The sequence below is a fragment of the Gekko japonicus genome, unplaced genomic scaffold, assembly GCF_001447785.1.
Source record: "Gekko japonicus isolate JY-2015 unplaced genomic scaffold, Gekko_japonicus_V1.1 scaffold862, whole genome shotgun sequence".
Taxonomy (NCBI): Eukaryota; Metazoa; Chordata; class Lepidosauria; order Squamata; family Gekkonidae; genus Gekko; species Gekko japonicus.
The window spans coordinates 406,196-423,380 of record NW_015173699.1 but is presented as its reverse complement, the minus strand read 5'-3'; the positions used below and the strand labels follow the sequence as shown (position 1 = coordinate 423,380).

Below are 17,185 nucleotides of genomic sequence, written 5' to 3'. Positions count from 1 at the left end.
CTGGTGGGGGCACCCACAACAGGACCTCTAAAGATGACTACAGTGGTTGGTTAGGTTCATATAGGAGTGGGTGATCCTTCAGGTATGCTGTCCCTAGTCAATACCAGGACCTTGAATTGGGCCCAGAAGCAAAGTGAGTGGCAGTGTAGATGGAATAAGACTGGCATGCAAGATAAAGCTGGGTTATCCACGTATTGGTGGCAACTTAGTCCAGATCTCCAGATGTCCTCTCCTGGTAGTTTCACATAGATATTCAAAAGCACAGGGGACAAGGTGGAACCTTGTGGGATCCTACAGGCCAAAGGCAAGGGGCTGAGCAGCAGCCCCCAGAACCACACTCTGAAACCTACTTTCAAAGTAGGACAGAAATCACCACAAAACTGTGTGTCCCAATCCCAAAAGGCAGTCCAGAAGGATACCATGATCAGTTACAGCAAAAGCCGCTCAGAAATCTTGAAGAATTAACAAGGTTATTACTCCTATCCATCCACCCCTATTAGCATAGGTCATACTCCAGAATGATCAAGACTATTTCAGGCCCATAACCAGGCCTAAAACCAGATTTCCCGTTATTCAACTCTCCTGGGTCCAAAGCAGGTTTCTTTAAGAGTGGATGTACCACTGCTGGCTTCAAGGTAGGGGTGATCAACACCTCTGTCAGGGAGGTATTTACCGTCTCTCAGTCCCAGTCTGCCACCCCCCCTCAGGTGGCAGATTTAAGCAGCCAGGAGGGGCAGAGTTTGCACAAACAGGTGGTAGGTCTCAGTTTTCCAAGAATCTTGTCTAGATCCTCAGACTGAACAAGCTGAAATGTATCCCACATGTCTTGACAGTTTGGCACCCCGAGACCATACAGTCTTGTCACTGTGTTAGTGTAGTCAGAACCCGTTTGAGAGATTTGTCTGCAAAGTGTTGAGCAAAATGATTGCAGCAGGCTGCAGAGCAATCCTCCTCCTCCCGTAGTCCAGAAACCAGTAGGCCACTGACCACCTGAAGAAGTCCTTCTGGTCTGTGCTGCGCAGATGCAGTGGTGGTAGAGAAATATTATTTCTTTGTTAACATTTTTCTGCAGACTGGACAAATCCTCAAAAGTATACAAAAATCCTTTGCCCGTGTTGCAGCTGTATCTCTGGTCACGGGGGCATCAGGTTTGCTATAAGAAGGAAGAAGGTAGTGGGCCTGTGAAGCTTAAGCAAACTAGTTCTCCCTCTTTCTTTTCCTCCTTTAACTGACCCTCAGCTGCTCTCAACATGCCTTCCCTTTGGAGCATCTTTAGTCCTCATCAGGCCACTTTCTCACTCTCCAGTTAATTTACAGTGTCATGTTTTTCTGTGTACCTAGAGAATCCCCCACTATGTGCAGGCCCCAGTCTTGCCTGTGGATGGATCCCTTATGAAACTGTGTTATTTACATGAAGAAAAGGTACTTGACTTTTCAGTGGACACTTGCCTCCATCCCTTTTCTGCTTGCACCCTGTCTTCTCCCACAGCCATCTGGTATGTTGTCCCAAACATTTACAGCTGGAACTACCATGGACCATGTCCCTGGTCCTTTAAAGCCCAGAAAGCTGCAGTCTCCATAGCTCTTTGCTGCAAGATGTGTGAGGTTCTCTGTAATGCCTCCCTTGGTTTGTAAGGACTAGGACAGACGTCTGAGATAGCACAGCAATGACAGTAGAGAATAGGCAACTTAGGGCAATCTTTATTTACCATCGGAGGGGTGGTAAAAGGTAAGTGCTATATTGCCTTAGGATTCGGTCAGCTGCCTCTTGAATTTTAGTAATTAGATACTGTGTTTTATAATGACCATGCTTGGATGAAGTATCGGTAAGCGTAATTGTTTTGTAATCCTCAGTCAAGGTGTCATTGTAATTAACTGGTAAATCGACAGTGTACCAGATCTATATTCATTACTCTTTGCTAACACTAAATTACCTTTTTGTTTTCAGTTTGGCTGACCTGATGCCAAAAATAAAGGTGCAAGCTGTTGAAACTGTTGAGGGTTGTACACATGAGGTGAGTATTGTGAGCATCACTATTTAGTTGTATATGTTACTACTTGGATGGATTTCCTGTCTTTTATAAGAGATTTAAAACTTTGATGTAACTAAGGTTTAATTATGCTGCAGATACTAAGCTCTAGATTGAAGTGTTGTTCTTTTCCTGTAGGAGTACGTAACATCACTAAGCTTGTGGTGAGGAAACTGTCCCTCCTTGAGATGTGTGGGGCAAAAAAAGGAGAATTATTTTTGGGGGAAATTGTTTGTTCTGATTTTGTCTGAGGCCTGGGTAGCACTGGAAGAAAAACTCTTATGAAATATTTTGTCTGCTTCTTAAGACAGGCTTTTCACATTCAAAATGTATTGCATGAAAAAGTCTGAGGACTTTTTTCCCAGTGAGAAAAACCTTGCCTTAAAAAACATTTTACTCATTTCAAATGTACAGCATGAAAAACTGAGGAGTTTCTCAATTTTTCCCCATGTAAAAATTGGGAAATTTGGGGGAGCACTGGGAAAAAACTCCTATAATGTACACCTGTACGATAGTTTCAAGATTTTTTTGTTTAAATATAAATAAATTTGGCAACAATTAATATGATATATTTGTTTAATGATAATACATATTAAAGAGTCCAGTTTTTTCAGTGTTACAAAGCTTGGGTTAATATCTAAAAATTCTGGCAGTCCTACCTGTTGCGAATCTGTGAGATAGTTTCTGTCCAAAGCTTGGATCCTGGACTTCCTTGGGTCCTGTTTGAGGGCCTGCAGGGTGTGTGTGTGTGGATCAGCTTGTTGGGCTGCAGCTTCAAGAGGCTGCTGCAGCTGTACGGCCACTCTCCCTACTTCCCCCACACACACCAGGCCAATCAGACAAGGCCTGATGTGGCCTAGAGGGTGGGACAGGCCAGGATATAGTGGGCCCCACTGCACTGTCCAGCCACTTCGTTTGCGGCTTCTTTCTGTTTGCTGCTTTGGCCAGGAAGCACTCAAGGAGCAAGCAGAGGATGACTGTTGACTTCCAGTGTGGCAGCAGAGTGGCTCAGGTTCCCTGACAGGGCCATAAAGCACATGGAGGCGCTTGTCACGAAGGCCCCATCCCCATCACTGCTAATGCTTCCACTGCTGGGTGTGGGTGCCTGCGTGTCCCCACCTCTTTCTTTCCCTGATCTGTCTGTTTAGGGCAGCTTGGGTTCCCTGGCAGGGCCACAAAGCTTGGGGGGGGGGATGTGCTTGGCATGCAGGCCCTGGCCCCCATTGCTACCAGCACATTGGCTACCCTGTGCGGATGGCTGAGCTCCCCCCCCCCCTCCATTCTTTTCTCAGCTCTAACCCCCTCCGGAAGCTCCCTGGGCCCTGCTTGCACCCACTGGCGCTTCTGGCAACTGCATAGCAGCTTGGGGGTTGTGTGGCCTCTCGTCACCTTCTTACTCTAGTCTCCAGGGCCTGGGATCAGCCCCTGTGCGCCACCACATGTGGACTCTGAGTGGTCTCGCTGATCACCCCCATTTGCTCTGACCTACATCGGGCAGCCACTACATCATCAGACCACTAGGCGGGTCCAGGTCGCTGCTCGCAGGCTGGCAGTGGTAAACCATCTCTTTTTGCATGCCTCTTTTGACCCACACAGGTCACTCTTTCTTTTCACTCCTCCATCTCTGCTGAGAGGTTGCATCTTACCACTGTCTTCTACCTCAATTCTGTTTACAGGTAGAGATGCCTCTTAGGAAAGTAGCAAGGTCAACCAAGCAAGCCCACAGTCCAGTGGCTTCTACCTCCCACATGCAGGGCCGGAGCACGGGTCTGGTGGCACCTGGGTCTCAGGCACCTAGACGGCAAAAGGGACCAAGGTCAACGGCAGGCCCAACCCCTAACCAACCAAAAAGGCACAGCCAGAAGGCCAGTACCACCCTGCAGGGCCTCAGGCGTCAGAACGGCTGTCTGAGAGGGTGGAGCAAATTGCTACCCTCCAGCAGGCCCCCTACTCGGCAGGGGACCTCGCTAGAGCCCAGGCCAACTCCCAGCCCACTGGGAGGCGGGCTGGGGTTGAGCCTTCAACTCAGAGGAGGAGAGGGACTAACACACCATCCGCTGAGTCTAGCAGCTCTGACAGTGCCTCCAGGAGCAGGCGGGAACCAGCTAGGAAGAAGAAACCCAGAAAGCAGCCAAAGAGGAAGAAGGCTCATCACTCCCACGAGGAGTCAGACAGCAGGGGATCCTCAGGAGAATTGTCCTCTGATGAGGAGGGGGAGGGTCCATCCAAGGACTACTGGCAAGCTGCTGCCCATATTCCGGGACTCCCCACTTGGGCCCTCAGGAGGAGGACGGCCCGTAAGATCAGGGAGAGTATATTGGATGGGTTTCATGTGGACGTTTTCTCCTTGCTAAAACCTGGAGCTGAGGCGGCTGAGCACACATTTACCAATTGGATGTCAGGGTACACAGTATTCATGGGGGTGGTTCAGTCTGCTTACCCCAGACCGCGGCTGGCATCTCACCAACCACATTGGGAACGTTCTGAGGGCCCCCTGGCAGGCGACAGTGCTGCTATAGAGTATGATGAGGCATTTCGCAAGAAAGCGTCCCGCAGTGAAAGGGCCTGGTGGGACCTTATGGACACCTAACTTTGGCTGGCATTAGTTTCCCCCTACTACTTTAGCCAATAGGAGGGGGGGGTCCAATGGGTCTCTTGCCACTGGGAGCTGACTGCCCTGGTTTGGTTTGGGGTTTGGCCTACTCCCTGGTCCAACTTGAGCCTCTGCACCCGCTCCTCTCTCGGTACCCCATCAGACGTGCTGCAGAATATGTCTGGGACGGTTTCTCACGGGGTTTTCATATTTCTTTTGTCCGCCCCTGCCTTCCCATGGATGCTGCGGGGTTGCCACTTTCTGGAAAGTCAGGGAAATGGAAATTGGTCAGGGAAAATCAGGGAAATGGGTCAAGTGTCAGGGAAAGTCAAGGAAAATGTGATTGACGTGACTTTTGAAACGTCGCTGCAAGAGGAAAGTCTGAACTTTGGCAGTTGAAGTAGGAAAGTGGCAGAATATAAGTGTAACATGGAAACGCACACATATTCCATAATTTGATTGTATGATTTTGAAAACGTTTATGGCTGGTAGTTGTTAACAATAAAACAGAATAAAATGAACTTGTAAGAAATAGCATTATTTTATGGAGAAGCTGATTGGCTTCCTGCAACTTTTTGTGTATTTAAACAAACTGGAATCAATTTCAGTTGATTTGAAAATGAGAATAGTTTTACAGGCTAGCAAATGGTTCTTTATTTTAGCCAGCTATAAAGTCTGACCATGTCACTCACAACACTACTTTCAACAATAAATTTGCGAATGCTTTAGGAATCAGACCTTATACTATAGAACTATGTTAATAAAAGAAAAATTATTTTAAAATGTTAATTTTGTAAATGGTAATGTAAGCACTCTATAGTATACTGTTTAGCAGAAACCTGTACTTATTTACAGAAATTATGGCATTTCTGTTATGAAACAAACATTAGACATTCCCTTTACATGAAGAGGACAGAAATAGACAACACAAGAAAAGTTATCAAGCCACATTTCCATGATGTTCAAGAAAGCAATAATTTCCGGTTCACTGAGCATTGTATCTAAGCATGTTTCTTGTAGGCCACTTTAGGGGCTTAGCCTGAAGTTGATGTAAGTATTTTACATTTCTGTAAAGTAGACGTCAGACTTTGAACTGTAACATCAGTGGTCTAGATCTGTACCTTAACAGTTGCCATGAATCATAAAATGTGTCTGTTTTTCTAACGGCATTGAACGGGGGGGGTGGGGGGGCAAAACAGAACTATAGGAAATTGCTTGGGAGCCAAAGAAGTAGATTTCTTCAACCTGATTCAGTCAGGCCCTTGTTAAGAGCACCCGCTAGCTGCAGCACAAGATGGTTATACAATTGCATGTAGCCTGCATGGGAACATTACATTCAAGTTAAACTTACAATGTTTAAGTTTTAGTATTAAGTGTTTGTTAATGGACAGTTTCCTAGCCCTCCATGCTAAACACACAGCACACAACTCCATGTGTTGAGGTTGTGAAGGGAATGATATATATGAGATGGAGCTTTTGCCTATCCTGAACCTAGATCTGGGTTAAATGAAAAGCTTGCAAATGAATTTTGTTGCTGTCAGATTTCACGAAGAACGGACACCTTCCACAGTGCACTACGCAAAGTAAAGTTTGCAAATAGGGGTTATCTGCTCCTGTTGAAATTTACAGAGAACAAAATCTTGCTCTCGTTCCCCCTCCTGACCAGGGGTGTGCAAAAAAATTTTTTTTGGTAAAATTCGGATTCGGATATATTGAACCTGAATTTTTTCGGGATTCCCCAAAAAACCCGAATACCTATCCCAGTAAAACATAGATACACGAAAATTTTTGGAATTCCCGAAAAACTTGGGTCCATTATATTCAATGGGGCCATTGAAGTCAATGGCAAAAATCCTCTTGAAAGTTTGCAGGGGGCTGGGGGAAATGGGGTTTGAGGTAGAGGCTCCAACTTTGGACCATGGCTGCTCCAGCCTCTCCCCCAAAAGACCCTCAAAGTTTTGAGAAGATTGGACCAAGGGGTCCAATTCCAGGGGCATCCAAAGAGGGTGCCCCCAGTTCTCCATAGTTTCCTATGGGAAATTGGGGGTGGGGAAAAGGCAGGCAGATCTCCCTGTAAAAAAGTAAGTGAGGTGTGTGGGTGGTGTTTGCCAGGCTCAGCAGCAGAACCAGAGCAAACTGCCCCCCACAACCCGTGCCAATGTGCCAGTCAGTGCCCAAAACCAACAGACCTTAGTTCAAACCAGAGAATCTCTGCAGCAGCAGCCTACATAGACTGAGGGAGCATGTTTGCATTGCCACTAGCCAGGCCCAGCAGCAGAACCAGAGCAATCTGCCCCCCCCCAACCTGTGCCAATGTACCAGTCAGTGCCCAAAACCCCAACCAAAAGAAATTAGTTCAAACCAGAGAAAAAGAGCCTGGCTTTGCCAAAGGTCAGTCAGAGCACAAATACAACACAGTACACTGCTTTTTAAAAAATTAAACACTACTTAAACCTTGTTTTATGTGAAGACAAACCTGGCCTATTGTTCTCCTACCACTGACCTAGTTAAAGGTAGAACAGCTAAAGCCCTATACTAAGATTTACTTTAAAATATTTGTTAACTTAAAAATAAACCTGCTGTAACGTTTTTAAAAGCCTATTTAACACACTGCAACTAAACCAGAAGCACACACACAAAGCAGTGACCCCTGCCTAAGAAAGCCAAACAAAACCTGCTAAACAGAAAAGGCAACAGACAGAGCCTACGTAGCCCCCCCCAGCAGAAGACCTAGTAGTCCCCCCCCAAAAAAGCCCATCAAGCCCAGCAAACACACAAGAAAGAAGCAAGGAGCTTAAGAAACTGGAACTGCAAACAGACAAGCAACAGAAAGAACCACAACAGAACCAAAAGCAGACCAGAGAGAGAACTTAGGCCCCAGGCAGAAGAGGCCTAGTCTGTAGCCCCCCCCCCCAAAAAAAACCCCAAAAGCCCAGAAAAAAATACAACACAACTTATAAACTTTCTTTTTTATTTTTTTTCCTTTTTTTTTTTTAATTTTTTTGAAAAAAAACCCAAAAAAACTTCAGGAAAAAAAAACCCCCCCCCCCCCCCCCCCAGGAGAAGCTGCAAGCCAATAAATAAAAATCAAGCATAGAAAAAACAATTAAAATGCAAAACAACAAGCAAAAACTAGAAGTAGAGGAACTCAGAACTAGAAGAACTTACTAACCCTGGTCACTTTAACTGTTAAACCCCCCCTAGTGGCCATTTTCGGCATTGCCGAAAATGCCGGGGGGAAATCAATTTTTTCAGGATTTTTTTTCAGATCTCAGAACAGGCTCAGGGAAGCCTGTTTGGCATCCGGAAAGCCGAAAAATTCCGAAAAGAGTTTTTTCGGGTTTTTTTTTCAGCTCGGCAGCATTCCCGAATGTACACCCCTACTCCTGATCCCTCCCAAACATAAAGCTTCTGGATGGCTTTGTTGGCTTCTACTAGATTGTAGAAATGGTCTGCAAGCATTTAAGATCCATCTCCTTCCTTGCTGCTAATCTGCCTATTACACATTCTGGAACCCAGAAAGTTCTAGCCCCCAGAAAGCTCCTGCTTGCCAGACGGGCAGGCAAGTGCTTCTGTGGAGGGCTGCATTGGGAACTACATTTTGAAGATGGCTTTTAAGAGGACAGTTTTTATATGTAATGGCTAAATGTCAAACTTCATGTTGAGTTCATGCATTCCATGGCTATCATCAGTTCCTAGAGAGTTTCCAGAAGTCGGCCTGAAGTGGGGTGGTCCAAGACAGAAGGGGTGGGGCACAGGACTCCCATCTGCAGGCTGCACCACCCTCTTGCCTGATGTGAGCCTTGGTGGGTTTTCTGGCCATCCAGCCTTGCCATTAGGGTCCTCTCTCTATCCATGAGGACAGATCAGCTCTCGTCAGGTACCAGTTCCCTAGCACCCTGAGGGCTGGCCTGGTGGCTCTGGGTCTCCCAGGGAATTCAGAGCTCCCTCTTTTAGGATCATGGCAGCCACCACCACAGCCAGGCTGGGGCTTCCTCTACCCAGCATTCAGGTCATTGGCAGGTGGAAGTCAGGGGCCTGCAAAACTGACATTCGCCCACATTTTGGGGTGGTGGACATCAACGTTTTCTTCTTGTACACTATAGCTTTGAGCCAAAAGTCAGTGTGGATTTGTGGGCACAATATCATCCACTGGGCCAGGATGTACACATTGTCCTTTGGCTGTGGGGCAGGCATCTGATACTGGAATGTTTTCTGAACTTCACATGGATGGGGACCAGAAGGATACGCTGGGAATCACTGTTATCCACTGTTCTTTGCCAGTTTCTTCTTTATGGACCCTGAATGTGTTGGTCATCCAACTTGGGCAGAATGACCTGGGTGCCTGAAAAGGCCAGGATCTGACTCAGGTGGCTATGGAAGACTTACGGACCTTGTTCTCTCGGCTGCCCAGCACCGCTCTGTTTTGATCAGACCTGGAGGGGCAGTCCTGGCATTGGGCCAGATGCCCCCAAAAGGTGGATGTGACTAGGTGCAGGGTCATGAACTTGCTGGCAAGGCAGATGTGACATTGGGGCACATGTAATTAATTCACCACCTGGACATTTCCTTTCACCAGGAACTATTGTTCAGGCCAGATGGGGTGGACCTCTCTGAGTGAAGGCATGACATCTGGCATAGTTACAGATGTAGTTTTGGCGGGAGGCTGGCAGGTTCCTCGTGTTCCTGTCCACCTCTTGTAGCAGTGTCAGTACGGGGGCAGATCCATTTTGAGGGAAATTTGATCTGCGTGCTCATTTCCCCCCATCTTTGGGGATCCCCGTAAGAGATTTTGGGGTGAGGGCTTACAGGGTACATCCCCAGTTCAGGAGCTGTCAAGGCATCATCACTTTCAAGATCACACAATGGCTTCTACTCAAGTGGAATGCCAAAACACTGCTGTCCCATGATATCCTCCAGCAGGTGGACTGGGGGGCAAGTGGTCTATTCATTGGCCAGCTGGCAGGTTGGCCAATGTCCTGGATCCATTTGCCCCATGCTGCGCCAAGGCTCTTTCAGCTGTAACCAATAAAATTGTGGCTAGATTTAATCCAACGTAATTCTATTTGTCTTATTTACATGCTTGTGGATTTAGTCTCACCATCCCCCACCTCTCCCCCTTGAGCTGGGCCCACAAGCTTGGACCACGGACTTATCCAGGGTCATGTTTGTGGGTCCACAGGGAGATCAGGAGGCGTGGTGGTGTGCAGTGGTGGCAGCACGTCAGTTTGCAGCTTCAGGAGGCTGCTGCAGCTGTGTGGCCTCCCTCCCTACTTCCCCCCCCCCCCCAGCCTGGCCAGTAGGGTGAAGCCTGATGCGGCTGGGGGTGTGTGGCCAGCAGCATGGGATGTAGCAGGCTCTCCTGCACTGCCCGGCCACTTCACTTGTGGATACACTCACCCATCTTTTCCATTTTCACACTGTCATGGTTATTATTGTTATTGTTTTCTTCATCACAACTGTGTTGGCAGAGTCAGCATGAGTGCAGGTCTGTTTCAGGGGAAATTCAGCCTGCACGTCAATTTCCCCCCATCTTTGGGGATCCTCTTAAAGGATTTGGGGGGGGGGGAGGGCTTGCAGGAGGCATGCCTGGTTTGGGGACTGTCAAGGCACCCTTACTTTCAGATGGCAGGGGAGACCACAGAGTGGCTTCTGCCCAAGTGGAATCCCAAAACTCTGCGATCCCAGGGTATCCCCCAGCAGGTGGGCTGGGAAGTGGGCGGTCTGCTCATTAGCCAGCAGGCAGGTTGGCCAGTGCCCTGCATCTGTTTGCCTCATGCTGCTCCAAGGCTCTTTCAGCTGTAACTAATAAAGTTGTGGCCAATTTTAACGCACTTGTGGGATTAGCATCACCTTCCCCTGTCTCTTCTCCTTGGAGCTGGGCAAGCAATAATATGCTTCCTTTTGTCTACTACAGAATGTGTTTTCTACCTTTTATTGTTTTCCTGACTCTCAGATGGCAAAAGTTAAAGATACATGCACTATGTTAGCATAGGGTACACCAGTTTGCAACTCTATTTTCCCCTGAATTTCCATTTTTTTTTAACCAGGAAAAGTTTTTTCCCCTCTGGGCTTCAAAATTTCTGGAAATTTCTCTGCTCCTTGCTAATTTCATGATTTTAAAAGGGAGATTGTTGAGGATTAAATCATCCCTGCTCCTGCATCTGCACATCCTTGTCCTACCTTCTGTTTCTTGACTATGCTCACATGTGACAGAACTCAGGAATTTATATAGGTAGATAGTTGAAGCACATATAGCTGTGGTTGGTAATATGTTGTAATGAAAAATACCTAAACATTTTAACAATAAAAATGTTTTTATTAGGTTGCTCTTCCTGCAGATGATGACTTCATAGCTCTAAAACCAAGAACTGGAAAAGCCGCCAAGGTTGGTAATTTGGACGTCTTATCCTTTAAATTTTCTAATGCGTATAGGGTGTGAGTAATGAACAGAGGGTAGCCAGAGCTAGTAAACTTTTAGTACTGTGTCTTTGTCCCAGTCTTTGAACATCATAGGATTTGACTAGGGATGTGTGTTTGGCTAAATCTGAGCTGAAAAAATGCCCGGAAAATACCTTATCGGTATTTTTCGGGTATTGATTCAGCTGGATGTAGATTTTGGATATGGTTTGTCTATCCAAAATGGCCAAGCCCCGAAGATTGTGAAAATATTTGGAATTTTCAGGACCACTGGATAGACAAAGGATATTTAAAGGGACTGTGGTCCCTTTAAATGCCTCCCCCCCATTTAAATCAATGGAGGATGGGAGCACCTTCTTTGGGGGCCCATAGAATTGAATCCCCTGGTCCAATCTTTTTTAAACTTGCATGCCTAATTTCTCCTTGAGGTGGTGTGCTGTATTCATTACTATAGAACAGTAATATAAAAATTACAGCAGTTTAATAAGTAATTACAAGGGGTTGTTTGTTTGTTTTTGCCAAGAACTGGTTGTCTCATCCAGAGAAGACAATGTCCATCCAGCAGGCAAAGAAAACATTAACCATTGGCAAAAGCCCTCAAAATGAAAATGATTTGTATGCCTTCCTAAATATGATTAAGGAATGGGCTTTGCAAAATCTTCAAGAAGATGGTTCCACAAAAGAGAACTGGCGGCAGGAAATGCTTGGCTCTTTGTGCATGTGAAATGAGTCCCTGGGAGAAAAGAGTGTTAGAATTTGCCCAGGGCTTTTTGCCTGAACGTTCCACACAGATAGTTCTTTATTTAAAGTGATCTAAATACTTTGATAGGTTGAACTCAGTTGGGATCCATAGATGAGAACATCCTGAAGTTAATCTTCTGGCTTTGGAATGTTTGATTTACTTTGTTTTATGTTTTGATTTACTTTGTTGAGTGTACTATTTTTTATATTGGGGAAGATTGCTGTTATAATCCCTTAAAGCTGGAATTCTGTATTCATGTTCTGCACCGAAATTAACACAAGGTAACCTGCAAGTGGTGTATTTTTCCCTACCCAGGAATATCCATTTATCCTGGATGCTTTCCAAAGAGAATCTATTCTGTGCGTGGATAATAATCAGTCGGTTTTAGTGTCTGCTCATACATCAGCCGGGAAGACGGTTTGTGCAGAGTAAGTCATTTTGCTGGAGCTTTAAAAATAAATTCAACACCCTCCTTGTTTTAGTTTTGCAAACCTTACTATAGCAAACACTCATGTGCTTGCCTATTGGGAGTAAAATAATCACATCCAGCAGGACAGGTGATCTGTAGCTACTCTTTATTTTCAAAATTTATATACTTTTCAGTAGTGTTGCACAAGATGGTCCGTGGGTGAAATCCACAACTGCCCATACATGTGACTTCTCTGTTGCGGCCCCACCTTGTGGAATGGCCTGCCTGGGGAGGTCAGGAAGATTCCCACTTTCCTGGCTTTCCACAAACGGAGGAAAACTGAATGATTCAAGAGGGCTTTTCTACGCGAGTAATAGGGTAGCATTGTACAAAAGGCTTCACAGAGTTACCTGGATAAATTATTGGGGACTGTGGCCTGTACTACTGGGTAGTTTGCGGTAGGTTGGATCCCATCATGCAATTTTACATCATTTACTGTGTCATATTAACATTTATGCTTTCCTTCAGTTCTGTTTCCTAGACTTCTGGTTCGTTCCACAACCCAAATCCTATTTAATTATTTATCAAATGCCTCCTCTTGTTGATTGTGTTGACTCACTCTGTAATCCGTCTTGACTCCCAGGGAGAAAGGCGGACTAGAAATAAATGAATAAATAAATATCACTGTCACAGAGGAGGAGCATGCCACTTGTTCAGCAAAACAAAATCAGAATTTATCTCCAAATTGTTGGAGTGGTCGAAAGTCTCTATCAAACAGTTCTGTTTATTTGCTGGATATTTATGAACTGCCTTGCTCCCAGAGAAGGCAGGGTGGTCAGGTAATCTGTATATTGTTAAGGTATTGTTGCAGGATCAACAAAGATCTGTTGTTAATATGCCAGCTGGCCTGATTTTTGAAAGTAAGACAATATAAATAGCAATGAAATCCAAAAGTCCAGAGGAAAATATTTCAGCTGAACTATTCAATTAAAAGCCAGTTTTAAAAAAGAATATCTTGCATTCCCTATGAAACGCTTTAAATTAGGTAGTTCTGGTTTATTCTAGAAGAGGGTAGGCGCTACAAATGAGAGAGCTTTCGTTCTGTCTATCTCTGACTTCACTTTGCAGAGATGGTATCTTCTCCAGAGCACGTTGGCTAGAGCATAGTTGTCATCTATGCTGAGTTGTGAAGAGACAGTCTTTCAAGCTTCGTATGTCCTAGGCTATAAAGGGCTTTAAGGGGTAATACCAGGTGATGCCAGCACCTTTTATTGAACCAGAGGCCAGCTGGTAACTAGTACAGTTGACAAGGAACTAGTTGAACGTGTGATTCATTTTATTCCACCTCTAGCAGCAGGGAGATCATGGTATTAATTGAAGCCTCTGAGCAGCCCTTAAAGGCAGCTCCGTATAGAAACTATATGTCTCGGATATACATCTTGACAGATCCTGTAGAAATGTAAGATGTTGCAAACATTTTTAATTATGATGTATACTCACTTATACATCTAGGTATGCAATTGCCTTGGCTTTGAGGGAAAAACAGCGTGTGATATTTACCAGTCCTATTAAAGCTCTGAGTAACCAGAAGTACCGTGAAATGTATGAAGAATTTCAGGACGTTGGCTTGATGACTGGGGATGTCACCATCAACCCTACAGCATCCTGTCTTGTAATGACAACTGAGGTAAGTCGGGCATTTGGTTCGCCAGCACTTGCTCTGATTTTCTGCACTAAGACCTTTGTTGTGGATGGTAAAGCAAAATGTTCAGATTTGGACATAAAGTAGTTATTTTAGGCTGCAGCACAGCCTGCTTTCTTCCATGGGGTTAGGGTGAATAGCAGAAGTAGGAGCCTGTCTCCGAAGGACTGCTGCCTAACCTCAAGCTTAACAGCTAGGTGCATCATTTACCTGTTGTCTTTTCCTTTCAGATTTTAAGAAGCATGCTTTACAGAGGCTCCGAAGTCATGCGGGAAGTTGCTTGGGTTATATTTGATGAAATCCACTATATGAGAGACTCAGGTATCATGGGTGTTTTTTTACTATTTCTGTATTTAGGTTTCTGCAGAAATCTATCTTGGAACTTTAAGTGAAGGGGAGAGTGAGATATAAATATCATAAATAATCCAGTGGTAGACATATGTGACAGGGTGCTTGTTCTATGAGATTGATTCTGGTAGCTAGAAAATGCAGCTAGGATCTGGGTGGCCAAATGCTGCTGAGAATAACATTAGGCATTTCTGTATTATTCTTTGCTAATCTGTGCTTGATGGACAGATAACAAAAGCTGTCTTTATGCTTCTGGTGCACTATTTTACTTAGTTTCGTTCTTCAAGTTGTGTATAATGTCTGTAAGCTTCCTCTCCAAAAGGAAGTGTAGGCAGTTCTGGGAAGCACTCCATCAGCACTCAGTTGTTGGAAAAATAGTCTGATGCTGCCTTTTTAGCTTGCTGTGTAATTTTCTGTTTCTAGAGCGTGGTGTGGTATGGGAAGAAACCATTATTTTGCTCCCAGACAACGTTCACTATGTGTTTCTTTCTGCAACTATTCCAAATGCTCGCCAGTTTGCTGAATGGATATGCCATCTTCACAAACAGGTAGAGTTGTTTCTCACTATAAAACTTCACCTGTGAAATGCATTTCAGGTCCCGCCCCCCAAGTAGCAAATTAGGCTTACTAACTGTTAATACAGGGCTGGCAAACTTTTAGAACTAAAAAGCCAGTCCACATCAACATTCAGAGCAAGTGATCAACAGAGTCAATATAAGAAAGCCCATTTGAATAACCTGAAAATATACAGTTTACCATTAACTAAAGTTGATGTGTTGATTAATAATCTGTTGAATTTCTGCCGCGCAAACTCTGCTTGTTACAATACCTTTCTTAGGAAGTAGCACACATGACATTTCACATTAAATAATAAATATACATAGGAATAACCTGCACAATAGTTTTAGTACACTGGTACATATCTATGCATGGTTTCCGCTTGGGTTACTGGTAGTGGTTCCCTGCTATCATTTCTCTTTCTGTAAAGCACCTCTAAGAAGCCCTGTAGCCCATTCCCTTTACGCATTGGTTTTGCTGGCATCCCGCCTACCCCTCCACTGTATTTCCACTTAAAGATTTTTGTTTTTAAAGAGCCATAGTTGTTTTTGTACTGAGCCAGATTTGGTTCTTAAGCTATATGTTGCTCCCCTTTACCTTAATGGATAGTGAGGTCAAATTGGCTGCAAGAAGAGAGATTGGCAAAATTATATTTTCATATTTTCTCCCTGATTCATTCCTGCACTGCCAAAGGAACATACTTAGTGAAGTATCGTGTGGTGTTTTGCAACCGCTGCCTTGCTCAATGAAGCGCCAAAGATATTTTTGACTGACTTCAGGTTCTTGTTGACCTTTTGCAGTGTCTAGGGCTTAGGAAGAATGGATCAGACTAGTTAATTTGGTGACTACAATGTTGTATATTTCCATTATGAGTGGGCATTGACTTTTTGATTATTCCTGGTATAGCCAACACATCCTGCTTGATAGTGCAGTGACCTGGAATGGCTGTGAACTGGAGGCTTGGGAAAGGTCATAGGTCAGCGGTACAGTGTGTCCCTGGTTCAGCCCTCAGTATCTCTTGTTAGCGATAGCAGAGCTGGAAAATAAGTCTGTACGAGATCCTTGGAAAGCCAGGCAGCACTAGGCTCGACAGGTCATTCACCTGACCTGGTTCTCTCATACATGTACATTTTTATATTAGTGCAGTGTTGCTAAAGTATTATGTATTATCCCAAACATCTGAACACACAATTGCTCCTTAAGTAAGATGAGTCAAGGAAACCCGAAAGTTGCTCATTAACAACTGTGTTGGTTTTATCTTTTGCTGGCCTGCAGTGACTGCTATCCACGAAGAAGCAGTTTAACTCTCATTATGGGTGGATCATGTTTCAGCACTGAATGACATATCTGTTAGGCTGCATGATCCCCAAACCACACTGTCACCTTTTATTATACGAAGTAGTGCAAAGGTGATGGAAATGAGAACAAAGATTGCCAAGGCTGTGATACAACCAGATCCTATGTGTGATACAACCAGATCCTATGTGTAGTGATGTAGAATTAAGTCTCAGTGACTTCACAGGGTTTTATTCACAAGTAAGTGTGCCTAGGATTGTAGCCTTAATATGCCAGAGGCAGTGAAAGTAAGATCTTGACTTCTAAGATATAACTGATTACAGTCAGAAGATTTTAGGTTTCCTAGGAGGACAAATAAATGAGTTCAGAATTGTAACTACTGTGCATTACGTGAGGAAGACACTGCAGATGCTATAAACAATGGTGTGTGTCTCTCTCTTCCAGCCTTGTCATGTGATTTACACAGATTATCGACCTACTCCTCTGCAGCATTACATTTTCCCAGCAGGGGGAGATGGACTTCACCTTGTGGTTGATGAAAACGTAAGAGATTTTTAGTTGGAATTGAAAGGGTGATATAATTGCAATGTGTAGTAGAATGTGCTATATGGGGGTAAAGAATAAGCGCCAGGATCTCGATAATTGGTTTAGGTGAATCCAAGGTTTGGTGTGTCAGATGAGATGGTTAATTTCTGTGAACAAGTAAGCCCTTGCGCCACGTCACAAGCTGCTTCTCAGGTCTCTTCTGTTGCAGAAGTCGATGTCCATGCATCATAGAGGGGCTGCTGCTGAAAAAACAAATGCCAGTCTTCCTTATTAGTAGCGCTTCAGATCCAAGTCAAGACAGTTGCTTTATGACAGAGCCATGATCTGTTTTGACTGTGGATTGTTCAGTCATAGCAAAGGACTCTGCTATAGAGTCCTCTAAAACCCCTGGATCCTTTTCCTGTTCATTACATTACCATGTTTTAAAATGTAGTTTTTAAAAATCGTAGTGCTTTAGTCTCTATGATGCACCCTTAACAGACCTGTGGGAGGGATCTGTATGGCTGGCGGCTATGCACTGTCTTCAGAAGACCCGAGTTTG

The 17,185-nt window shown here is 44.6% G+C and overlaps 1 protein-coding gene across 1 annotated transcript in view; it reads left to right on the top strand.

Moving 5' to 3' along the window:
* SKIV2L2 (Ski2 like RNA helicase 2) overlaps positions 1-17,185 on the top strand; it is a 60,221-nt gene that overhangs the window by 3,485 nt on the left and 39,551 nt on the right. Inside the window, exons 3-9 of the mRNA XM_015423223.1 lie at positions 1,949-2,015; positions 10,949-11,011; positions 12,101-12,213; positions 13,707-13,881; positions 14,127-14,217; positions 14,668-14,792; positions 16,543-16,641. Of these exons, the coding sequence (XP_015278709.1) occupies positions 1,949-2,015; positions 10,949-11,011; positions 12,101-12,213; positions 13,707-13,881; positions 14,127-14,217; positions 14,668-14,792; positions 16,543-16,641 (733 nt within the window). The remainder of the gene's footprint in view (positions 1-1,948; positions 2,016-10,948; positions 11,012-12,100; positions 12,214-13,706; positions 13,882-14,126; positions 14,218-14,667; positions 14,793-16,542; positions 16,642-17,185) is intronic.